The following is a 26,523-nucleotide window of genomic DNA, read 5'->3' as shown; positions in this document are numbered from 1 at the left end:
GGGGGGGGTTAGGTCTAAGTTTGGCTCTTGGGGTCTTATGAAGGGGGAGGTGAGTCAAGTCAAGTTTTACGTGAGCCTCCCACTTTAAGAAAAAATAATAATTTTGAATAGAAAAAAAAGTCGCCAGTTTCCACACTTTCTCTGTCACTTTCAGGAAAATTGGGGGGGGGGGGGATCAGGGCAGTTACTTGATTCCAAAGGGGATTGAAAAATAGTTGCACTGTTGCTTTACAACGGGTGGAGTTTTAAAATGTAGTCCAAAAAGCTGTAAGTATCACTTGAATCGCTACCAGAACAAATTAGTGAACAGTTAAATAATAAAGCGAAAACTGGCAACTATGGCGATTAAGGAAAGAGCCTTTTTAATGAAAATGATTGATTTTGGTCGTAAGTAGACGAGCAGAGGTGAATTAACCATCACTGCCATCATCCGCCACCTAAAATCGCCAGTTTACGATTCAAAACGCGCGCCGACCCGCTCCGTTTTTGCGCTTTTGCTCCCTCAATTTTAAAGATAAACCTATGATGTAATATACCAAATCAACGCTAAAAGAACGATCTACAACTTTTACTGACGGATGTTTTTCGATCCGGGTTTTCATAAGGACGTAAATACGGAAAATATCGGTCAATAATTCTCAATTTTCAATTTCTTTCAATTTTACTCACCTTTAAATTACTTTGACATTTAAAACTATAGTTTCTTCGAAAAGTAGACTCAATTACCTATAGTTTCAAAAAAAATTGAGCTCTCCAAGGTTTACTTCTCGCTCCGCAGTGAATTTTTGATAATATGTCCAATTTTCAACTTCATCGGACCACTGTGCGGAATCTCCCAAGGGGACTTATGGGGACTTTTGACGAAAAACACCTTTTCATATGAAGAATCGATTGGGCCTAAATCCAGCCGTATGTTCGTTTTCGGCCTTCAAAATACTTTGTTTCCTGGACTATTCGGGATTGCGCAGAAAGTTTTCATTTTTGATGCTCTTTCGAACGAGCTATCTCAAAGGGGGTCCTCCCATTTGAAAAGTAAAAGTTGGGGTCCGTTGCCCCCCCCCTCCCCAAGGGAGCCCCCTGAACAATTTAAGGGGGTCGAAAAGTAGCTCCCTGTGACGTAGGAACATCCCCCAAGTTGTAAATCTTTACCTCAATTAGGTAAAAAGATGGAGGGGGTGGAAGGGACTTTTGGATCACCCTGTATGTACGTATGTATGTATTTCCGCCTTTTTGAGATACTTAGATTTTTGAGTAGTTATATCTTTCTTACATTGCAAGATATTTTGACCAATTTTTTTGCATTTTGTAGAATTTTATTAGAGCTACTATTCTGCGAAAAAAAATTGAAATTTGAGGCATTAGATTTTGAGGGGCGGGGCTCAAAAGTGGGGGAAGGTCAAATGTTGTCCACTGGATAACTCAAGCGAAAATGAATATTTTGAGCTGAAATTTTTATGAATGGTAGTTCTCCGATAGGACTAGTTTGGTATCGAATTTGAGCTAAATCGTCGTAGCCGTACAAATGGCGAGCTTTGAAAGTTTTAGGCGGGGGGTGCGCGGCATGAGGGGAGCCGGCCGAAGTAGGGCCGGCCGCACAGTGGGTCAGGGGGAGAAATATTTTGGACAAGCTGATCGTCGCACAGTGAGTCAGGGGGAAGAAGTTTTTGGAAAAAGTGTTCGTCGCACAGTGGTTCAGGGGGAGGAAGTTTTTGGACAAAATTTTCATCCCACAGTGGGTCAGGGGAAGGAAGATTTCGGACAAGTTTTCTGTCACTCAGTGGTTCAAGGGAAGGAAGATTTTGGACAAACTGTGCATCGCACAGTGGGTCAGGTGAAGAAAGTTTTTGGACGAACTGTTCGTCGCATAGCGGCCCAAGGGAAGGAAATATCTGGAAAAAAACTAATCATTACACAAAAGCTTACAGACGTATGATTCCATGACTACACCAATCTTACTTCCGGAAATTCACTTCCTTCCCGCGGTGGATACGCGGGACACGTAAAAAGAATAAAAACTAGATGCGGAGAAAACCTTGAAAAGGCGGCGCGCGTCCTGGTGGGGCGAGGCCCCTCAAAAGCCGGCGCTCCGCTTCGCTCCGTGCCGTTTTCGTAACCCATCAGGGTCCATTTTGTAAAATCATGTCAGTTGTGAATGTTTTGAAACAGTTTGTAAGTTGCTTCAATTTTTTAAAATACATTTTTAGGAGAATACAAAGTTCTTAACCCGCAGTTTTCTTTGGTTCTCTTCTCTCTCTTTCTCTTCCTCTTTTAAAATTTTTTTTACAGTGAATGTTTCTGCAGGTCTCTACAAATGGAGCAAAAGATGGGCTGGGCGGAATAAGTATCTCACTTTTTCAAGCTCAGGAGCAGGAACCAATCTTGAAAACCACAACATCAACTGACGGTAGCTTCTCCTTGCATCCAGTGCAACCAGGATCTTACAGAGTTATGGCCACTCATCCCAGGTAAGGACGTTTTAAAGTTGGACACATGTTGAGGAGGATATTTGTCAAATCTGCTCTAATATCAGTAGGATATGTTGTCTCTTCCAGTTTAATTCCTTATTGAAAATACATGCGACCTACTCTGTCTATCACCGGAGAGGCACCAGAGTCATCAGAGATAATCCTATCAGAAAAAGTATGTCAAAAGTTTTTTGGCAAGTTTGTGATGTGTAATGGGCCTGTTGCAAACTTTTGCTAGAGCAAAAATAAGAGTTGTTTCTTGTAGATAATGCCTCAAAAATCACGATGAGCGCATCGGCAAAGTCTGAAATGCACTCATAACTTCACAATCTGCGTAAGAAATTTGCGTTTTTTTAAGCTTCCCGCTTCAAAAACGATACTACGGCGTAGGTGAACATTTTGTTAGAGGAGTCGCTCCATCGTCGGCGATATTCATCATGGCCGACACTTGTGCGCAGTTTTGCGCGTAATTCGAGGAGAGTTCAAGGTCAATCAATGCGGGCGTGGAAAACATGAACGTTAAAACACGCCGATTGTTATCTGGTCTAATCCAGTTCAGGTATTATCTCGTCCCATCATACGTGTTTTGGCGGATTGGCGTCGGCCATGATGAGTATTGCCGACGATGGAACGACTCCTCTTACAAAATGTTCACCTGTGCCGTAGTATCGCTTTTGAAGCGGGAAGCTCAAAAAACTGCAAATTTCTTACGCAGACTGTGAAGTTATGAGTGCATTTCAGACTTTGCCGATGCGCTCATCGTGATTTTTGAGGCATTATCTATAAGAAACAACTCTTAGTTTTGCTCTAGCAAAAGTTTGCAACAGGCCCATTTCATATGCTGTAAATTAGTACCAATTTTTACCATGTACTATGTTTCTGATTACTTGCACCCAGCTTATTGCTCGATAGATTTAAGTTAATTAATTCGGAGATCCATGGGGCGAATATCATGGCTCTGTGGCGCCATCACCACTAGCCAATCATATTAATGCTCTTCGGGCCGTCCACGCATGCGCTTATCAATACGCGAGGTAGCGGGCGCTTAGCATCTCTTTGTCACAAGTTCTCGCTAGTGCTCCATCCAACTCAGCTCTGCCGTACATCATCTCTGAGCGTAGCTCCTCACTTTCGAATAAGGCCCTTCACATTCTCAGTGAGCGCAGCCCTCATCTAGCGACTCCGACTGAACGAGCAAACGCACCTTGCATTATGGATCAGAACAAGCATCAAGCTTACATCCAAGAGCTCCAAAATTGGCAATTCAGAGCAATTTTGAAGTCCTAAGAATTTTGCATTGGACAGCTGAAATTTAACATCCACACAGTGAACAATATCATTTAGTTGAATTTCATCTTCAGGTTTCATGGGTGGCGGTAGCCACCTCCGGACAAAGTCTAAACTCGACAACACTGGAAAGCGTTCGAACGAAAAAGGTGGCAGTCAACCATAGACTCACGTAACTCCCTTATTCTGAAAATTGATTCGGTTCTAACTCGACTTCAGCCCAAACGACGGCACGGATTCCAACGATCTTGGTGTTCACTGACGCACCTAGATTGAGCCTACAAAGTGGGAAAGTTTCATCAAGATCCATTGAGTTTTCAAAAAGTTAAAAGCACTTAAAGGCCCAAAACGACAAATATTTTTTGTAACATGGGCCGTTTAGTAGCGGGAAAGTTTGAAATTTCGAAACACACCTGACATGATCACCTTTCACAACAGATTTCTTGCTTACATGGCTGCAGATTTAATGAAACCTACAAAGGATCATGCTTGAAGATATGAGGATTTCATTTCTACCACATTTAATAGGGTTTCAATGCTCGGATAATTTAGCATCGGCAAATAACTTTCAAAATTTTAGTTATAAATTTTCCAAACACACCTGACATGATCACCTTTCACAACAAATTTCTTGCTTACACGGCCGCAGATTCTAATGGAACTTACATAGAATCATGCTTGAGGATATGGGGATTTCATTTCTACCACATTTAATAGGGTTTCAATGCTCGGATAATCCAGCATCGGCAAATAACTTTCAAAATTTTAGCTATAATTGTTTGAATTTAGAAAAAACCGGTAGTGGTTCAATGCCATTTGTCGATTCCGCTCAGTTCAGCCAGTCCAGTCCGATTTCGGGAACGAAATTTCCCGTTCTGATTCGTGATCAACATCTTACTAACTAGTTGTGATTGATTTAATTGATAATTAGTTGTAATTGATTTAATTTAAATAAGAGTTCAATTCTCTGTAGATGCTAACTACTATTTTTACGCACTTCAATTATTATGTCGCACGTCTTCTACCAGAGCCCGATACACTATTTAATTAGTTTCTCCATAAAGGTCAAGTGATGTGTTTATTTTGAACGATGGATTTCAGAAGTGAGGGTATCAGTCCGTGTATCTATCTCACCTAGAAGCATAAATAAATGTAACTCAGGTAAATTACGTCGATAAAAGGACACCAAAGTTGTGCCAAACTATCAAAAGGAAGCAGGATTTACACCACAGTGCAATCTCGTCACTAAAAGCATCCAAAAATTTCCCTACCATGCACACCAATGAATCAGTGGATCGAAGGGAGAGTCAACGACTATTACTCTCAGTTTTTAATTATATTACTGTTTTCGTCAAGTCACGAATGCTAATTTTCATATCTTCAAGAGATCTAGTTGTTTCCAGTGGACCCTATCAGTCATAAGTAAAGTCCTAAAAATTACTGTAATATGAGCCTCTGCCCATCACACGACATCACTGTCGCGTCACTGTCACTATGCTCTGATCGAAGTTCATTCGCTTTAAATTTTGCTTTCAACCTACGTGCTCTGGAGTGCTTGTGCTCTTCCTAAGTGTATGTTATTGACATTAAGACCTTGTTTTCTTCATGACTAATCTTGGAAAGCTTTTGCCTCTTACCGTTGCTTGTTTACATCAAAGACATCATGGGGATATGGGGATGCGAGGTATAATTCAATCACTAGTCTGTGTGTTCAATCACTAGGTCAACTTAATGTCCCTAAATCAGAGATCTTTGACGATGAGTATTAGCTCAAATTTGGTTTTCTCCAAGTCTCTTTGATTTTGCGTCAGAAGTTGTTAAAAACACCATTTTGCCAGTCAATGTGTAACATAGTCTTTCATGAAAGGTATGTACTCGTTCTATTTTCGCAGCTTGATGATTACTTTTAAATGAAGGTTTTATTTTGCTGCATGAATCGCTGGGCCAAGTAAGTACGTAGCACCCATTCCTTCTCTATCTTTACATATGAAAACTTGATGTAAACACACCAAATAGTGAGGTTATGTTATGGACTTACACTGGTGGTGTAGCTACCGACTGTTAGATAGTATGTGAATATATTGTGGTGTTGTTGGTCGATGTGTCACTGAAGTATTCCATCTTCACATAGTGAGAACTTTCCAGGCTTATCTTCTAGTATAATCACTCCAGTGAAACAGTGCACTCTGAAATTCATTGAGCGTTGGGTCTATGTATGGTTCGTGTGCCTACCTAGTTCTTAATGGAATAAATGTAATCGGGTGAATCAAGGCCAAAAAAGATTAGACCAATCAGTAGCGTATATGATCAAAAAGTTTGTGCTTCGGAACCAATTGCGGAACATGCTCTGATGAAGAGTTTGGGGGTGGTGTTTTTAGTCCGACGGTGGACAACCAAATTACTAGGAATCCATGAACTACCAGGTAAGTGAGAGGTAGCCTTCATTATCTTTTATTCGAATGAAATGACTCCATTAAATTTAAATGCTTACTTCATGCCAGTTATATGATTCGACAAATTTTGTGGTGAAGCGACTTGAAGCAAAATACATAAAAATATTCTCCGCTAGCGTCAATATAGGTTTACTGTAACAAGAGTGGCGGTAGCCACCTTCGGTGGGTAAAGCTGACAGTGTAGTATATGCAACAAGTTTTTCTCTTTTTCAATTAATTTTCTGACCGAGGTCATTGTAACTTGAGGTTGAAATTCAGTTGATCATTACCTGAATCGCTCAAGTTCAACAGAGTGCATAATATATGTACAATTTTCTTATCTTCATGTTTCAAGTCACATTCTTACACGCTGTTAAAAGAAAAAATACTTTTGTGGCGGATGGAGCTTGGCTGATGCACACTTTTATTGATAAATTAAATACCTCTTACAGGAAACACTTTTTATAATGAGTGAACAAAAAAAAAAAATTAACTCTTTGAATGGACTTTCCACTTAGTGGTCTCACTGTTATTTAATTTAAAATTCTAGTGGCTGAATGTACCTAAGTATGTCCAACAGTTGAGTTAAACGCAGTAAAAATTGCAGTATTAATGTTGAAACTTTATGAGAATGGAATAATTTATGTGGCAAAAGAAGTTCATTCTAAGTAGCCTACATTATGACAAATAATTGCTAATCCATCAGTTTTTAATACATTATGTACCCTATTTTGATGAAAGAAGTTTAAACTCACCAAAACATCAGGTAACTTTAATTGATTGCAAACTCAATCACCCCCTATTAATGTTTAGTTGATCAAACAAGGAGTTTCAGTTCTGCTCATTGAAAATATAATTCTCAGCTTCTCCGTCTCCAGCCAAATGTTTCATTAGCTTCACATCATTCCAAAAACCACCTGATATAAACTGCAAAAACCCCAAAAAACTTTCAGATTTAAAGGGGTAAAGAATCCGGCCAAAGTCTTAAACTTACAAGGGGAGTCTAAGTGACAACCTGGGATTGGGTTCATTTTGCTTGTACATAAAGAAGAGACAAATCTTAGGTGGACGTATCTTTTTTAAGCCGCCACCTCCCAACCGTTCTCGAGATATCGATTTTTAAAGTTACGATTTTTGCACGTTTCCGCGCGGAGTTCCGGCGAGTCAACTGAGCGCCGGCAAGCTGCACGGAGCGCGTTCCCTATGAGCGCTGCAGACCGGCCATCCTTATCAACTGCTCCGTGTCCGAGTGGCAGAGGGTTCGTCTACCGTTCCATCGATCGCGGGTTCGAGTCCCGCTTCGTGCCGTAGCTTTTAAAGTACGCCGCGGCGCGCCGCAGTGCGTTTTTACAAGTTCTCTTTATTTTTATCACTTACCAAGGGGTCCGCCCCCTGGCCGCTACGCGGCCCAACCCCGGGGCGAAAAGGCCCGCTTCGCAAAGCGAGCGAGGCAAATCGCTCAGCGCAAGCGAAATCATTGAAATCGACCGTTTACGGTTGTAAATTCAGAGTAAGGAAAAAGTCATTAAGAATATTGTGTGGTGGGAAATTTTTATTTGAAACATCAATTTTTCATTAAATTAAAATTATTTACCCAGTAACCGTCAACGGTCGATTTCGATGATTTCGCTTGCCGCGAAGCGGGCCTATTCGCCCCGGGGTTTGGGCCGCGTAGCGGCCAGAGACGGACCCCTTGGTGTGTGATAAAAATAAAGAAAACTTGTAAAAACGCATTGCGGCGTACCCTGAATGCTACGGCACGAAGCGGGACTCGAACCCGCGATCGATGGAACGGTAGACGAACCCTCTACCACTCGGACACGGAGCAGTTGATAAAGATGGCCGGTCTGCAGTGCTCATAGGGAACGCGCTTCGTGCAGCTTGCCGGCGCACACTTTGGTATTGGACCTGAAAAGCTGGCCAAAACTATTTATCACCAGATATCGTCGAGTTTCAAAAACATTTTACAATCAGTACTTCTTCTTAAGTGATAATATGCACAATTTAACCACCTAACACATCATATGACAATTTGCGGAGAGTTTAAAGAGGGTGCAAGAAGCCCCCCAAAAAGCCTTTAATGTCATGCCATGATGTCATGTCATCATGACGTCACTACCCATCGCCTCTCACCGATGCACACTGTGGTATTGGACCTGAAAAGCTGGCCAAAACTATTTATCACCAGATATCGCAGAGTTTTAAAAATATTTTATAATTAGTACTTCTTCTTAAGTGATAATATGCACAATTTAACCATCTAACACATCATATGACAATTTGCGGAGATTTTAAAGCGGATGGAAGAAGCCCTCCAAAAAGCCTTTAAAAGGACGCAAAGTATCTAACTAAAGCGGTGCATTTAGACGTGTTTCTCCTTCCCCTATGGTCTACTTTTCGAAATAAGGACTTTCTATTACCTCATTGATGGTTTTTTTAAAACAGCGTAAGTCACTTCAAAATTTTTGACGAAACAGCCGATCTCTCACATTGAGGAGTAATTGTACATTCCTCAAAAAAATTAATATGAATCATTCTAGATATTAGATTTTTGACAGTTTTGAATCAAAATTAGTGCTGGTATGAAAGTGCCGGGACCTCCATATGATGATTTGAGGATAAATTATAAGATGAAAATGAATTTTATCATAATAAGAACCATTGTAAGGACAGAAAGCACCTGTGAAAATGATTCATTTTGATGGGTTCCTTCCTAACCTATGGTCCACATCTTAAAGTGAGGCACTTTACTACAAAATTTGTAAGAAAACCACAAATCTCACTTTTACGAAGCTTTAAATGTGCCTCACAGCGTATTTTCATGGTGCCAGAGGGCCACTTTTAAAGCCCCATCCCCGGGGCCGCATGGACTCAAATTTGTCTGTCAAAGTAAATCATGGCATAAATATGTCTATACTCAAGAATAATGCACGAGGAGATTGTTAGATAACGGATTAAACACTTTTGCAAGACTTTAAAGTGACCCTCCCATCTGCTTTCAAATTATTTTTTTTATCCCTCTTTCGAGGGCGTAGGGGCCAAAGAAACAGGTTGCGTGACCAAATATCACCCAATTGGTATTAAATGGGTCAGAACTGTTGGAAAAATACAATTTCAGTCGTTAGTATTGACATAATTTTTCCCATTCATGTTTGTGAAAATCCCTCAAAAGTCCATCTTTAAAGTCAAAAATTTCAATTTCCTCAGTTTTCCTCAGTCTGTCACCCCTGAATCCTGAAAATACCCACTTCGGACTATAACATCCCGCCTCAAACTGCTCGAGAACAGCTGAGAGAAAAAAGATATCGGCCTCTGAATTTCGAGAAAAACGTTTACTTTTACATCACTTTTCAATCTCCTGTGAAAATCACTAAAAAAAGAAAGGAGGGGTATCGGTAAGGGCCTTTTTAGGCCCCCCCTTGGAATCTGGAAATTTATGCAGGGTTTCCAAGTTGACTCAATGTATTTTACGGAAATAATCATGATTTAGCCCATAGGCCACTGGAAACGTGTTAAACGGTTGCCTAAACATAGGTCTGCAGGCGTATTTTAGCGAAAATTTTAGCTTTAGGACACATTTTAACCCTGGTTTGGTTTTAGTTAGAGGATGCGCTCATAGTTAAAAAAAACTTTTTATAAAAATCGACGTATAAGAAACATCCGCAAAAATCTTAGGAAAACCCGTCTCTCGAACATTATGCACACTACGTACATCATCAAGGGCAGTTATCAAGCCTTGTTAAACCCTTACAAGGAGATTTCCTTTAATTGTAGCAAAAAAAAAACACCTAACAACGTAATTCCCTAGGATTTTTGCGGACATTCCTTAAACGTCGATTTTTATAAAAAGTTTTTTTTACTATGAGCGCATCATCTAACTGAAACCAAACCAGGGTTAAAATGTGTCCTAAAGCCTCCTTAATAACATATCAAAAGCTCGTTTTAGTTAGACGATGCGCTCAGTGTCATGAAAGCCTCGGAGTGACAGAAAAACAGAAATTTTCGCTAAAATACGCCTGCAGACCTATGTTTAGGCAACCGTTTAACACGTATCCAGTGGACTATGGGCTAAATCATGATTATTTCCGTAAAATACATTGAGTCAACTTGGAAACCCCGCATAAATTTCCAGATTCCAAGGGGGGGCCAAAAAAGGCCCTTATCGATTCCCCTCCTTTCGAAAATACTGTGGTTAGTTGTGTAGAATATACCCCTAAGAATGTGTTGCATATCGCCGAACTTCCTTCCTATGATCGTACAGTTGAAGTAAACTGATCGACGAGTAGCGCGCCGAAACATATCAAAAAAATAATCGCTGAGAAATAGGTAACTTTGTGGTCTCTTCGCGGGAAATTGAGCCACTCGAAAAATGGTACATACATGTCTACCAGGGTAAAAAACAGTGTAGATTTCAAATATCACATTGGTTTTCCACAAAAAAAAATTTAAAATTAAGGTTTTGGCCAGGTTTTTCGGTCAAATACCACAGTGTGCGGCGCTCAGTTGACTCGCCGGAACTCCGCGCGGAAACGTGCAAAAATCGTAACTTTAAAAATCGATATCTCGAGAACGGTTGGGAGGTGGCGGCTTAAAAAAAATATGTCAACCTTAGATTTGTCTCTTCTTCATGTACAAGCAAAATGAACCCAATCCCAGGATGTCACTTCGTAGACTCCCCTTGTTAGTGAGCCAAATTGTCTTGTTAGGTACTTCTATAAGAAAATGAATAAAAATCAACATCACTGTAAATCGAATGTTTGAACACTTAAAATAATTTTTCCTTAAAGTATTCCATCATCAAGTTGGCAACATTGGCGCTTACTTGTGACCCCATTGCCAAGCCGTTTATCTGCTTTAAGCATTCATTGCCGAAAGTAAATACTGTTGGCTCTAAACATACTTTAATGCCAGCTAAAAATTAAGCCTCTGGCAACGTTGTATGGGGAGCTATTGTCAGCCATTTTTCTTTAATAACATCAAGGGCTAGTTTTATCAAAGTATTTGTGTACATAAACACTACGTCTGATGAAGCTAAAACAAAGTCATCAGGTACTGATCGGGTTTTGAGAAAATCTATGAATTCATAAGTATTCTTGACAGTATTCCCACTTTTCCGTACAACTTTCTCCAGAATATTTCAAAAATACTTACAAGGGGAGGCTACCGATTGTCCACCTCAGATCGGGTTCAAATTTGGCAGAGAGGTAGAATAGGTTAATATAAGAACCCGTATTTTTTTTTAGGTGCCAATGCCCAGCCGTTTTTGAGTTATGAATTTTTGAAGTTGCCGTTTTTTCGTGTCAGCGACGCGCTCAATTTGAGCCTACTGTGCGCGCACCTTTTAATGCGATCCGAATGTCGGGGCTGATATGTGAGACAGTTGTCCAAGCGGTAGCGCGCTCGCCTGTGGTGCTGCAGGTTCGGAGTTCGATTCTTGATCCGAACACTTAATTTTTAAAATTGATTATTTTGTTTTTTAATCGCTTCATCGCAAGAAATTGTAAGTCACCTTGTAGACGTTATGATTCTAATTATTTTTTATGTATATTTTATATTTTTTTTTTTTTTAATGAGTGTTTGACAATAAAGGAAAAAAACATAATTAGCATCACAACGTCTACAAGGTGACTTACAATTTCTTGTAATGAAGCGATTAAAAAACAAAATAATCAATTTTAAAATTTAAGTGTATGGATCAAGAATCGAACTCCGAACCTGTAGCACCACAGGCGAGCGCGCTACCGCTTGGACAACTGTCTCACATATCAGCTCCGACATTCGGATCGCATTAAAAGGTGCGCGCACAGTAGGCTCAAATTGAGCGCGTCGCTGACACGAAAAAACGGCAACTTCAAAAATTCATAACTCAAAAACGGCTGGGCATTGGCACCTAAAAAAAAATACGGGTTCTTATATTAACCTATTCTACCTCTCTGCCAAATTTGAACCCGATCTGAGGTGGACAATCGGTAGCCTCCCCTTGTTAGACATATTATAAAACGGACTTTTTAAGGTTCTTACAATTGGTCGAAGCGATATCCCCTCTTTATGAGTTTTAATCAACCCATAAATTCGGCATGGAATTTCGTTCACAATAGTTAAATTTTGTGACGTGGCTTTGCTTCTCAATTTTTCCTCAAACCACTTTTTTACCAACGCATTGTTTTTGTTTTGCAGTGCAAAAGTTAGACATTTGCCTATTTTCCTATAAATTTTGGTATCAGATAATAGTTGTGACATTTTGTTCTTAAAAACAATATCATCCATTATTACAGTTTATTTGATTTATCAGCGCTTAGGACCAACAAGTTTTAATTCTCTTTGAGGAAATTTTTTGTTTTGATCATTTGATCATAAAACATCTTAAAGAACTCCTTTTGATCACGACTTAACTTACTATCTCGGATGAACGTGCATCCTTTATTGAATTTAGATAAAAATGATCCAACAATGTTGCGGGCTTTTTTGGCATTTTCCCCTCCTTAAAGGAGGGGTATCGAAAAGGGCCTTTTTTGGCCCCCTCCTATAATCTAGAAATTTATGCGGGTTTTCCAAGTTGACTCAATGTAGTCTACGGAAATAATCATGATTTAGCCCATAGGCCACCGGATACAAGTTAAACGGTTGCCTAAACATAGGTCTGCAGGCGTATTTTAGCGAAAATTCTTGTTTTTCTATCACTCCGAGGCTTTTTTGACACCGAGCGCATCGTCCAACTAAAACGAGCTATTGATATGTAATTAAAGAGGCTTCAGGACGTATTTTAACCCTGGTTTGGTTTTAGTTAGATGACGCGCTCATAGTTAAAAAAAACTTTGTACAAAAATCGACGTTTAAGGGACATCCGCAAAAATCTTAGGGAAACAAGTCTCTCGAACTGTATGCACGCTACGTATATTATCGAGGGCAGTTATTAAGGCGTGTTAGACTCTTACAAGGAGATTTTCTTCAATTATGTCCAGAAAAAATTGAATATTCCAAACAGCTATGAACATAACGGATTTTGGAGTAGTGGAGGCATATTTTCACTATTAGCATAACATCAACTTAAATCTGGAAATTTATGCGAGTTTCCCGAGTTGACTTTATGTGCTTTACGGAAATAATCATGATTTAGCCCATAGACCATCGGATACGTGTTAAACGGTTGCCTAAACATAGGTCTGCAGGCGTATTTTAGCGAAAATTCGTGTTTTTCTATACCTCCGAGGCTTTTTTGACACCGAGCGTATCGTCTAACTAAAACGAGCTTTGATATATTATTAAGGAAGCTTTAGGACACATTTTAACCCTGGTTTGGTTTTAGTTAGATGATGCGCTCATAGTCAAAAAAAAACTTTTTCGAAAGCTGACGTTTAAACAACATCTGCAAAAATCTTAGGGAACATGTTTTTCCAACTGTATGCACGCTACGTATATTATCGAGGGTAGTTATCAAGCCTTGTTAAACCCTTACAAGGAGATTTTCTTTAATTGTAGCCAAAAAAAACCTAAGGACGTAATTCCCTAAGATTTTTGCGAATGTGTCCTAAACGTCGACTTTCGAAAAAGTTTTATTTTACTATGAGCGTATCATCTAACTAAAACCAAACCAGGGTTACAATGTGTCCTAAAGCTTCCTTAATAATATACCAAAAGCTCGTTTTAGGCAGACGATGCGCTCGGTGTCAAAAAAGCCTCGGAGTGATAGAAAAACACGAATTTTCGCTAAAATACGCCTGTAGACCTATGTTTAGGCAACCGTTTAACACGTATCCAGTGGCCTATAGGTTAAATCATGATTGTTTCCGTAAACTACATTGAGTCAACTTGGAAAACCCGCATAAATTTCCAGATTCTAGGAGGGCCCATGATGCCTGGAGCTAGCCATGCGCCTGCCAGATGCTAGGAGAAAAAAGGCCCCTATCGATACCCCTCCTTTGACCTTTGCTTCTATACGAGCAAAAGTTTCCATGGTAAACTCGTCCTTCCTCGTTTTTTCATAATAGGGAACGCAAAATTTTCTACCAAGTGATAGTACACTTAGGACTTTCTCTGGGAGTTCAACATCGCTTAAAGGACTACGTGCAAAACGGGCCATTTGGGGCTCGGGGCCGATACCTTTGAGACTTGCCCTATTCATTCACCTAACAATGCCCCATCTTTTCCCAAAGTTTCAAGCCCCTCAAAAATTTTGGGGAGACGCGGCGTGGGGTCAAAGTTAAAAACCGGCAAAATTTTCGCGTATTTATTACTCGAAAACCAAGAAATTTTGGAGAACGCGATTTAAACGAGCGTATTCAGCGTGACGACAGCTTTCAGAAAATGTATAACATCATAGGGTTTTGTCAACTTCAGCTCGAGTTATCGCCTCCGAAGCGCCGGAACGCTCAAAAAAGACCCCTTATTTTTTCACGTTTGGACCGATTTAAAAGAAAGCCATTTTTTTATTTACATGATAAAAAACTGATATGTTGTTCCTGACTCTCTGTAGCCCCTCTAGCTCTTTACCGCATGCTGGGGAAATGTTTTGGTCGCGAGTTATAAGAGCGGAAAGGAGCGAAGGTCGGGAAAATCGGCTATTTTAAACTGCGCGCGCGGCGTTGATCGGAGGGAAAACGTCCCCTCCCACTCAGTTCGGCGAATCACACTCCTCTGCCGACCTCGCATTGTTGCCACATGTCTCCTGATCCGTCGCCGCGCGCCGTTTAAAATAGCCGATTTTCCCGACCTTCGCTCCTTTCCGCTTTTATAACTCGCGATCAAAACATTTCCTCAACATGCGGTAAAGAGCTAGAGGGGCTACAGAGAGTCAGGAACAACATATCAGTTTTTCATCAAAATAAAAAAATGGTTTTTTTTTAAATCGGTCCAAACGTGAAAAAATAAGGGGTCTTTTTTGAGTGTTCCGGTGCTTCAGAGACGATAACTCGAGCTGAAGTTGACAAAAACTTATGATGTTATACATTTTCTGAAAGCTCTCGTCACGCTATTTACGCTCGTTTAAACCGCGTTTTCCAAAACTTCTTGGTTTTCGAGTATTAAATTCGCGAAAATTTTGGCGGTTTTTAACTTTGACCCCCCGCCGCGTCTCCTCAAAATTTTTGGGGGGCTTGAAACTTTGGGAAAAGATGGAGTATTGTTAGGTGAATGAATAGGGCAAGTCTCAAAGGTATCCTCCCCGAGCCCCAAATGGCCCGTTTTGCACGTAGTCCTTTAGTATCCAATCAAACCTTTTTGCAAAGAATGACCGAAATCTATTTTCGGAAGCTGTGGGGCGATTATTGAAATTTCTTGTTTGTCGGATCGACATAGATGACATAGGTTAAATCGCGGAGCGTGATTGGTTGGCTATGTCTTATATCGCTGCTTTATCGTGCCTTTGTCAGGTGGAATGATCGACATACTGTCGGAAACTTAAGAGGTGCCGTTAGCTTGTCGATCATTCCACCTGACAAAGGTACGACAAAGCAGCGATAAGACATAGCCGACCAATCACGCTCCGCCTTTTAACCTATGTCATCTATGTCGATCCGACAAACAAAACATTTCAATAATCAGGCTGCAGTCTTATTTCTATTGATGACGCTATTGATTTTCTCTGTTTGCGCTTGTTTGGTTTTCATAAAAACTTTTACATTGCGTTGCGATTCAAAGTTAAAAAAAAAGGCTTACCATTTCCTTTGAAGATGACGCTTCTGCCTTCTTCTTTGCACTTTGGAGCTGCTTACTGTCTTAATCCCTAGTTTCTTGAACTTTAAAATTAACATGGAATTGTCACAACAAAGGAACAAAAACAAACTTCAAACATTAGTGCCGTAGTTCCAGCATCGGATATTGAAAATCGCCATTTAGGATGCGTGCCAAGAAGAAAAAATTGTATACATATAGATACAGAGTGTTAGAAAAGTCCCCTTCCCCCATCTAACTTTTTACCTAATTGAGATGGAGATTTGAAACTTGGAGGATGTTCCTAGGTCCAAGGGAGCTACTTTTTGGCCCCCCTTTGGGGGGTAGTGGACCCCAACTTTTTTTTTTCAAATCGGAAGACCCCCTTTGTGATATCTCGTTCGAAAGAGCATAAAAAAAGATATTTTTTCGCGCAAACTCGAAGTCATTATCTTAAGCCGTTTCAAAATGGCGTCCGGTTAAAGTTCAAATGGCCGAAAATTGGCATCTCTGCTATTTGCTCATGGATTTGTTTGAAACTCGGTATTTGGGGGTATTTTTGAACGAGAAAAACGAATTTGACGTTAGATTTTTTAAAAAACCCAAATTTTTCAAAATGCAATGTTAATAATTTTGCAGTGTTTTTGGTCTAACAAATCAATTACTTAACTTCCTTTTGTCAGGATAATGGTCATTATTTTATGTTTCAACAAAGCCCTCTCAATTGGACTGAGTTCATCAGAAAGGAACCAACTCACATTAAGTTGGAGCTGAGACAAAGAGGTTTGAGATTTTATTCCTGCTGAAGGCTCAATGCATAAAATAAGGTTTAACCTCTCTTTTCATAAATTAATTTCTGTTATTCGACTTTCAATTTTTGGCAGAAGAAATTATTCGGCTAGTGGAACTCAAAAACATTCTTAACTCAATTTTTTCGGAAATGTGGGCTAGTTCCTTTCTGATAAACTCCGTCCGATTTTAATCAAACTTTAGGTGTCCAAGTGGATCAGTATGCACTTAGATGTGTTTTTTGCAGCTCAGAGTAGACATCTTATTCACTTGAAAAATCATCTGAAGTTCAAACATTTCTTTGAATAGATTCCATTTGCAAATTGTTTTACACATCTCTTTTCCATTTTATACCTAACGTACCATGATTTAGTAACGTCGTTCTTTTACAGGTGGTTCTTAAGTAAAGACTCATTGCAGCTTACTGTAAAAAATGATGCAATCACGCTCCAAGACTCTTTTAAACTTGCTGGATACCAAGTTTCTGGGAGAGTTATAAGCGATGGCGAGGAAATGGGAGATGTGAGCTTTGTTTTGCTATCATCTAAAAAGGTTTGGCAAGTTTCTTCCATATTTTATGACTTCTAACAATCGAGTGGTTTGAAAGTTATTCTCTAGTTAAAACAAGTAACTTCATCAGTATTCCTCAAATATCCATACAACTCTGTTCAGCCTGAGACTGCATATGATTTTCTTCGATAGCTCATGAAGGCACGCATTACGTCAAGTGTCGGGAGGCCGAATTGATTCATCGCGGACACTGGCTTCAAATCTGAATGGGATTCCCCTTTTTTTTGTTCTGCAATCACAACCCAGGTAGATGGATGCGATGGGCCAGCAATGCGGTTTAAGTCTTGACATTTGAGGGATCAATCCGGGAGTGATAATTAGATCCTGAGTTAAATACCATTACCTGGCAATGATATAGAAATCCATGCGGTCGGTAGCACTCCCCAATGTTCGCTAATGGAATCCAGTGTTTTGAGTCAACTAGCCGGCCCTGGCAAGTTCTTTCAAAATATACATTTTTGAATTTGCCGCGTAAATCAGACTACCGCTACCTTGCTGCGCGGCGCTTCCATCCCTATTGCGTTATCTTTTCTAATTATCATTACAATCCATCTCTTTTTCTCCTTCTTCTTCTTCTTCCTCCTCCTCTTCTTCTTCTCAAATGATCTTCGCATCGACATCAAATCAGTGCCAACTGTTTAAAGAACTCGGAAACTCATAAATTTTAAACAGACAATTTCAAGAAAAATTGTTTAAAAGTAGTTTTTATAAAGCCCCCTTTAGTGCGCAGGTTTAAAATATAATATCAATAATTGAAATAACATCAGTAAAGAAATTGAAACATTTGAATTTACTGTAAGTTTTTACGACTTAATCTTCTCAAAGAAATTAAAAGAAAAAAACATAATAATGCTTCACACACGAGGCTTCTTTTTCAAAAATCTGTTATGTAAGTATCTTGAAACACTTTTCATTTAAAAGATATACCAAAAGGGTTATTCTAATTATTACTTCTTGACGAATTTTTCAAGAGTTTGTGAAAAGTGCTCTACGTATTCACATTTGCTTTCACTCCGTCAAATCATCTTCACAGTGTTGCTTATGCTTTTGATGGTAGAACCCTCCTCTCTACCCTGACTGCGGTTCCGGAATTATTGGTCTTAATTTATTGGGAAGAAAAGTCTCACCAATATTCCTTGGGAAAAATTTGATAGAGCCAAGGAAAAACAACATTTCTTGTTTTGGTTTGTGTTTCTTCTTTCTCCCGACATTTAGATTCATACATATGAAACAATATTTTCATTGCGAGCATAGAAATTTAAAGTTTTCTTTTACAATGAAGTGCGCGGAGGAATAAAACCTTACACCTCCATCACTTGATCATCTTTTGTGTTTTTGGTTTCCTTCTTGCCAATTCTCAATACGCTCCTTGTCACTGTTACCACTGTTTTCTGGTTACCTCCAGTTTTAATGATACCCATTATACCCCTATTCTCCTTAATATATTAAGTACCTTCCCTGAGATTTCAGCCTCTTCTGAAAATGATGATTCATTGGAGCCTTTGAGTTAATAGATCACGATACTGCTTTTCAAAGTACCTACAGATGCGGTAATTAATTTTTGTCAAAGTGATGGGCCGTTGATAGAATACGTAACGATCTAGAAAGGAGGGGGCTGAGCTGTGCCGTGTTAGCGAAGAGGGCAGTAAGTGCCAAAATTAAGTGTGCCACTGCGAAAATCGCCTAGCACGTTTCTTCCGTCCAACTTGGCGACAACGCCAGACAAGCGCTCCGAGAGAGCATTGTCGCGCGATCTAGCGGTTTTTTCGGGCAACTCGGGCTGCTCCCCTCAAACGCGCAGGTGCGAAGTGACGTCGGTTCATCCCGTCGGCCGTGCCGGCCGGTTTACTAACCGAGTGACCTCCATTCGCATTTTTCCCTTTCGCTGGGTGTTTTGTTTTTCTCCAAGTTTTGATATCCTTTTCCTGGCAATGGAGACTTGAAGCAGCTTAGAAGAAACTGAGTTTATCCAAACCAATCTGTCTGTCTCGTTGAGCAGCCTGGCTGAATTCACCACCGTTCCTCCCAACTGAAAAGTTGGGTTCAAGTTTCCACTTGGAAACTGTAGTTACAGCTTGGAAGCCCAGACTTTTTCTAGCATGTGCTGATCTAAGAGATTTGTTGCTGATCGTTCAGAGCCTTTTGTAGAACCCGGACCGTCACCACCTGCAAGTTTTCATGTGTCACTTTCTCTGTCCAGCGATGCTGATTATTCTGTGAGACCGTTTTATTTGTATTTAATTCCCTCTGGAATTTCTTGCTAGGTAGTGACACCTTTAATCGCCATACCCTTAGGTTCCTGGCTTTTTCGAGTTCTTTTGTTTGTTTGGCTCTGCTCTCCACCCAGCGAATTTGAATTTATCTTTATTGATGCCCTAGAGGCTATGAGCGTTTGTTTTAATGGCCGTTGAGTTCCCGGCCGACCTTCTCACTAATTTTGCGGCCCTCTTTTAGTCCAATATGTAACTCTTCTAAAGTATAGAAACTCCAGTTAGGCTATTTGTGTTGTTTTTGCGTTATCACTTCCTGATAACGCAGCGACAAAACAGATCGTCTATCTGCTAACCTCCCCTTTATTTCTGTCTAGTTTTATTTCGTACCTGAACCGATATGGCCATGTGTTTTCTGTGATTGCTGTGATTTATAAGACTGAATATATATTGTATCATTGTTACTATAGAATCATTATCGTGCGCTCACCTACCTGCCCTGATTATTAGAGATTTATTTTAGTGGCCTTTCTCTCTCTCTCTCTCTCTCTCTCTCTCTCTCTCTCTCTCTCTCTCTCTCTCTCTCCCTCCCTCCCTCCCTCTCTCCCTCTCTCTCTCTCTCTCTCTCTCTTTTGGTATTCTCACGCTTCCCGTGCTTTTAGAGAGAGTGTCTAGGCCAAATGGTAGCAGAGCTTGGGTTATTTTTCCCACAATCCCCTTTTGAATTTGAGTACACATTGAGTCTTTGAGTCAATGAGTCTTGTTAGGTAGAGCAGACTCGATTGAATTTTTAATATTTTATGTGCGTTTCATGTGTATGTTTCAGGTCGTCAATGCCATGTGCGTAAGTTGTTAGGGTATTTTGTGTGTGTATGTGTGATATCTTGTGGCTCTGAATTTTCAGATCTCTTGTGTTAATTTCATATTGTGTAATGATATGTTTTGGTTATAAGCCTGTTGCAAACTTTTGCTCTAGCAAAAATAAGAGTTGTTTCCTATAGATAATGCCTCAAAAATGCCGATGCGCATCGGCAAAGTCTGAAATGTACTCATAACTTCACAATCTGCGTAAGAAATTTGCGTTTTTTTGAGTTTCCCAATCCCAAAACGATACTACGGCACAGGTGAACATTCTGTTAGAGGAGTCGTTCCATCGTCGGCAATATTCATCATGGCCGACGCATCCGCAGTTCCGCGCGTAATTCGAGGAGAGTTCAAGGTCAATCAAGGCGGGCGAGGAAAATATGAACGTAAACACGCCGATTGTTATCTGGTCTAATCCTGATCAGGTGTTATCTCGTCCCGTTACACGTGTCTTGGCGGATTGGCGTCAGCCATGATGAATATTGCCGACGATGGAACGACTCCTCTAACAAAATGTTCACCTATGCCGTAGTATCGTTTTTGAAGCGGGAAGCTCAAAAAACCGCATTTCTTACGCAGACTGTGAAGTTATGAGTGCATTTCAGACTTTGCCTTTGCGCTCATCGTGATTTTTGAGGCATTATCTATAAGAAACAACTCTTAGTTTTGCTCTAGCAGATGTTTGCAACAGGCCCATTGAGTACCATCATATCTGATCGAGGCTGAACGTCCCAAGTAGCATTTTGCAACGAAAAAATTGCAATTTAAATGAAATAGAATTTCCAGACGATTTCAACTTTCTTGCAAGAAAATTGCAATTATTTTACAACATCTGACCCCCTCATCGTAAAAAAGTTGCAATTTTTTTTTTTTGCAAAGAAATTTCAATATTGACGACCTTTAAATTTCAACCCCTAAATTTTCCGGGGAAATTAGAATAATTCGAACCCATACTTACCTAATGTCCTACGACGTTTAGCAGCATAAAATACCGGACGCCCTTGAGTGGGCTTGAACCCGACCCGCGACTGTCATAGGGGAGCACTCTTCCACTGAGCCACAGGGAGCTGATGGTGGGTGAAGTTGAAATCACGCCTGTTAAGGCTGTTATAGTATGCATTGCGTCAGTGCGCGGCTCAACTTTCATCATAGATTTGATTAACGCCGTTTTTCTCAGGCTTCTTTCTTTTGCCTATTATTTATTTTTTTTCGTGTTATTTTTTTTTCATATTTTTTTTGTCTGATTTTTTTTTTTCGATATCACGTAATAGGTACTTACACTAAATTTACACCGGTGTAAATTACACCACATACTAACTTGAGAACTTAAAAATATTTTCAAAAAATATTTTTAAAATATTTTCAAAACTTTCTTAAGGAATATTTTTAACATGCATGTTTACAGGCAATATTTTTGAATTATTTTAAAAATATTTTTTGTAAACATTTTCAAAATATTCCCTTAAAATGTTTTAAAAACATTTTCAAAATATTTTGAAAATATTTTAATTACAATATTGTCATGAAAATATTTTGATAAAGGTGACAATATTTTCAAAATATGTTGGGCTATATGGGTTAGGTGAGACATTTAAGTCGAAAAAACTTTAAAACAACTAGAAAATTGGATGCCAGGCATATGGCGTGAATTTGTTTCAACATGATCGCACCGAAATTGCAATCTCTATAGTGCCTTGAAAAAGAAGGTTAGACAACAAGCATAACCTACATTTCTTGCAAGTTCATTCCAATAAAATTGCAACTTTTTCAGCGCCTATAAATGAATGTATAGGCAACAAGCAAAAATTGCAATCAACTCACAATCCATTGCAATGAAATTGCAATTTATGCTTCTTGGGGTGCGGATGCCTTTCCGTGGAAAGATTTTTTTTATTATTATTGTCCTACAAGTGAAAAATTTGAAGCGCAATCCTGAAATGGATTACCGGAACTATCCTAATCTCTTAATGTTATCACATGTTCGATACAAACTTTCCGTAAGAGGTTTTAGATACTGAGGGTGATTTGACAACCTTAAGAGGTCAGCTCCGCGAAGCGGTGCAAAGTTCCATCTCTCCATCACCACAGATCCTACAAACGTTAGATGTTGAAGGAGAATTAGCCCCTGTGGCTAAGGAAGTGAAACTTGTTCAGCTGTATGAGAAAGAGTACGAATCCAACCCAGCTCTCAGACGGGATAAACCTATTGTTGTTCGTTACCAGCATTGTATCTCTCTCGCATCATTGTATTCTTGGTATAGCTAATTCTGAGCAAACTGAAGTTGTGCGTGTTGAAATGATTCGAGTTAGAAGTTATTGGAGAATTTCGAGAGACAAGTGAGAGAAGAAGTCGTCAACACCACAGCAAGCCTGCTGGATTCTTCCTTGCTTTCACATTCTATCGCTCCCTCATTCACTCCCACTGTTACATCTACGTGGACAACTTTTTCTTCAGCTTTCACTAGTGCCCCTCCAGCTTCAGCTGCTATTTTATCAATCTGGGCGCCCACGTCTCATAGTGTTTCCTTTTCTCAACCGTCTAACGTTTCGCAAGTAATTGCTCGCCCGGGGATGTCTACCTTCGTATTGATGCCACCTTGTTTCTCACCTTTTGGATTTGCTCATCCTAGTGTCTCCAGAAATGATCCTTTCGGTCCCAGTACCTCTTCATTTGTTCCTGTTTCAAGCAGAAATGCTTATTCCCAGGAAAGCTTTTCTCGCGCTCTCAATGGTCTAGGGGAAATCACGGGAGGTACTCAGTACCCAGCTTTAATCCCTCTACAAATTTCGCCTCATTTTTAGGGAATGAGCGACCTGTTTTCTCTACTCAGGCCCCTAATGCACCTGTTTCTTCAGAACCAACTCCTTAGTGTGATATTCGGCCCTTTTCTGGTGAACATCGTTCTTATTCTGGCGAAAATTCTTGGCTTCGAAATTCCAAGGTTTACAGCAAGATACCGAACCCCATGACTCGGTTGTTGCAAGGGTCCGCCTGAAGCAAATGGTTTCGATCCTGAGAAACTAATCGTTTTTCTAAAAAAGGTTCTTCGCATCAGAGATAAAATAGGTAGTGTTGATATTGATATTTTGGAAGGTATTCTCCCGATCACCAGACCTCCTCTGCCTTATCGTGTCACCCAAGAGTTAAATTCCGGTGGTGATTTTAACATTTTTCATCAGGCAGCTTTAGGTTTGCTACCAGCCTTGATGGGGCGCAGGCTGAAATATACTTCAGTCGATCGTTTCCTGGCTGAGGCTGAATTGTTTGCTGATTTTGTTCAAGACATTAGCCTGATAGCTGGTGTGGTTCGCGACCCTAGACCTGAGTCTGAACTAGTGGACATTGTTATTCCCAACATGCACCCCGGCATGGGCATGTATTTTACATTCCAAGAACATCCTCGAACCTTTGTTGATCTTATTTGTCATGCTCAAATTGCTCAAGACTGGATGTTTGCTGAAAGTCAGCGAAAGAATCAGTCTACTTCCTTGAAACAAGCCTTTCTTGCCAGACCCAATCTAGCTCAACCTCCTAACAAGCGTGTTGTGAACCATGTCTTAGAACGTATAGTGCCAGAGCCTATTCCAGAAGTTAATCATGTGAGCCCCAACGTTCCTAAGCCAAATCATCTTTCTTCTTCTCATAATAATCGCCCTCCAGGCCCTCGTCATTGTTTCACCCGCGGTATTAAAGGGCATATTTCACGCGATCACCCTAAGAGAGTTGACCCAAAAAACTGATTTCGCATCTGATAGATTGCAGCGGGAGTCAGATGTGTAATAGTCCCTATCCAGACCTCAGTTGTTATCAAGTAGGTGCTAGACGCGCTGCCCCGTTGCCTCATTTGAGAGCTAATTTTGGCAATTATGAAATTTCCTGCCTTGCAGACTCAGGCGCTGCTCGGTGCCTCGTCAATGAAAAAACTTTTAATCTTCTGAAGAATTCAAGATGTATTACCCAAGATGTGTTGTAGATGTATTTAAGATGTTGTAACTGATAGAAAATTTAAAATCAATAAACCTAACACGAACATTAAACAAATGATAAGATATATGTGATTCATAAATTTAAACTTAGTAAGTAAAATAACGTTTATAAGCCAAAGGATCATCATACTAAAAACAACAGAAAAAGGGATAGTATTCAAACCAACAAACATATTAATCAAGGTTATTTATATAAGAACACAACTGCTATTTAAAACAAATCAGATCAATCCTAATCTGATCCTAATTGAGGATTGTAACTTTTCCTGTTTCACGGCAGCACATGAACCAATGCCTATTACTCAGTGCGTTAAAATTCATTTCAAGATTGAAAACTCGTGGACTTTCTAGTGTTTGGTAGCACCCAGCCTACATACTGATGTAATTCTTGGCTCTGATTTCATAAGAAAATCTGGCCTTGTCTTGGATTTGTATCAAGGTCGTTGTTGGTTTAGTTTCGCTAGGAAACAAGACAGTCTTCCTATCAGAGCCTATGAGCAGACTCGCATGTTAGATTGTGAATCATCCTTTGAAGCAGATTGCTTTGGAATTGAGGACCCTTTATCCTAAGAGAGTAGTCGAACCTCAGAAGATCAAGGCCCTGACCTTAGTCACCTTAGCTCTAGTAAGCGCCGCCAGGTGTATCGACTTCTGAGGAGGTATAAAGCCACGGTGACCACCAAACTTGGATGTTGTAATTCTTTAGAGTATGATATCGTGATGAACAGTACCAAACCAGTGCATTCTTCACCTTATAGTCTTTCACCTCCAAAAATGGAATTTTTGCGCAGCCATATTGAACATCTTTTGAAGGAAGGCGTCATCTGACCCAGTCGTAGTAGTTATTCCTCACCTGCTTTCCTTGTTCCAAAGGGCGATTCTCATCGCATGGTCACCGATTATCGGCGACTTAACCAAAGTGTAGACATAGAAACAGTGCCACTTCCAGACACTAATACAGCCTTCAATTGGCTCAGTAAGGCAAAATATTTTTGTGTCTTAGATCTTAACTCCGCTTATCTTCAAATTCCTTTGTCTGAGCAATCAAAAGCTTTCACCGCTTTCTGTGTTCCTTTTGGCCTTTATGAATGGAACCGTGTGCCTTTTGATTAAGCCACCGGTGCTCAAGTCCTAACTCGTTTAGGCAATTAATTATTTCATGATTTGCGCTTTAGAAATCTTGTAAATTTTCTCGATGATTTTGTACTCTATGCGAAAACTTTCGAGGAGTTAATTGCCTTACTGGATGAGGTGTTGTCTCGCTTTCGGAAGGCCGGAATGACTATTAATCCTAAGAAACTCCAGATAGCAGTTCAAAAAATGTCTTATCTCTGACACCTAATTTCCAACTGTGGTCTAGAAATTGACCCTGAGCGTACTCGCGCTATTAGAGAGTTTCAACCTCCCAAAGACGCAAAAGGCATTGCTAGATTTTTGGGAATGACACAGTTCTATAGAAAATTCATTCCTTGCTTCGCCGAAAGAGCGTTACCGCTCATTAAGTTGCGTAAGAAAGGCGCTCTATTTGTCTGGACAGATGAACAACAGACAGCCTTTGAAAACCTCAAGCAATGCATTATTAGTCCTCCTATCTTAAGGACACCAGATTTCACCAAAGAGTTCCTCGTCCAAGCAGATGGATCTCTCCAGGCAATTGGAGGCGTCTTGATGCAAAAATTTGATAGTTCCTACCTTCCTGTAGCGTATGCTTCTCGAACTTTAACCCAAGCCGAGCGAAAGTATACTCAGTACAAGATCGAGTGTCTCGGAGTACTCTTTGCTCGTGACAAATTTGCAGTCTATCTTGAACATCGAGAATTTCAGCTCTAATGTGATAATCAGGCGTTGAGTTGGGTTCTGTCTCATCCACGCCAATTCGGACGAATCGGTCGTTGGGTTATGCGTCTAACAGCTCTTAAATTCAGAGTACGTCACATTAGAGGTGTTGACAATGTCGTGACAGATTGCCTATCTTGCATGTTTCATGAGGAATTTCCTGAAACACCAAATCTAACTGTGAATGTGGTCAAGCAATCAGTGCCAGTTTTTCCATTTGCCTACACGGATATCCAAAAATATCAAGCGGAAGACCCTGAGCTTGCTGGTAAAATCTCAGCTCTCAAAAAAGGTATTTCAATACCTCCTTTTTCTTTAAGTCGTGGCGTGTTGTATTGCAAACAAGCGCGATACAAGGCCTCGAGAATTGTACTTCCTGGCTCTCTTGTTCCAATGGTTTTCAAGTACTATCAAGATTCATCCTTCGGAGCTCAT

General features: G+C 40.1%; 1 protein-coding gene across 3 annotated transcripts in view; it reads left to right on the top strand.

Moving 5' to 3' along the window:
• Window positions 1-26,523, top strand: part of LOC109040889 (BOS complex subunit NOMO1) — a 213,725-nt gene that overhangs the window by 65,738 nt on the left and 121,464 nt on the right. For 2 of the 3 annotated variants that reach the window (XM_072297222.1, XM_072297223.1), the window contains 2 exons: window positions 2,302-2,465; window positions 17,014-17,173. In XM_072297222.1, coding sequence (XP_072153323.1) covers window positions 2,302-2,465; window positions 17,014-17,173 — 324 coding nt within the window. Of the gene's footprint in view, window positions 1-2,286; window positions 2,466-17,013; window positions 17,174-26,523 lie in introns of all 3 variants that reach the window. The other variant, XM_072297224.1, reaches the window with a different exon arrangement.

This window comes from Bemisia tabaci, chromosome 2 (assembly GCF_918797505.1).
Source record: "Bemisia tabaci chromosome 2, PGI_BMITA_v3".
NCBI classification, from domain to species: domain Eukaryota; kingdom Metazoa; phylum Arthropoda; class Insecta; order Hemiptera; family Aleyrodidae; genus Bemisia; species Bemisia tabaci.
This window is presented reverse-complemented; position numbering and strand designations above follow the sequence as displayed.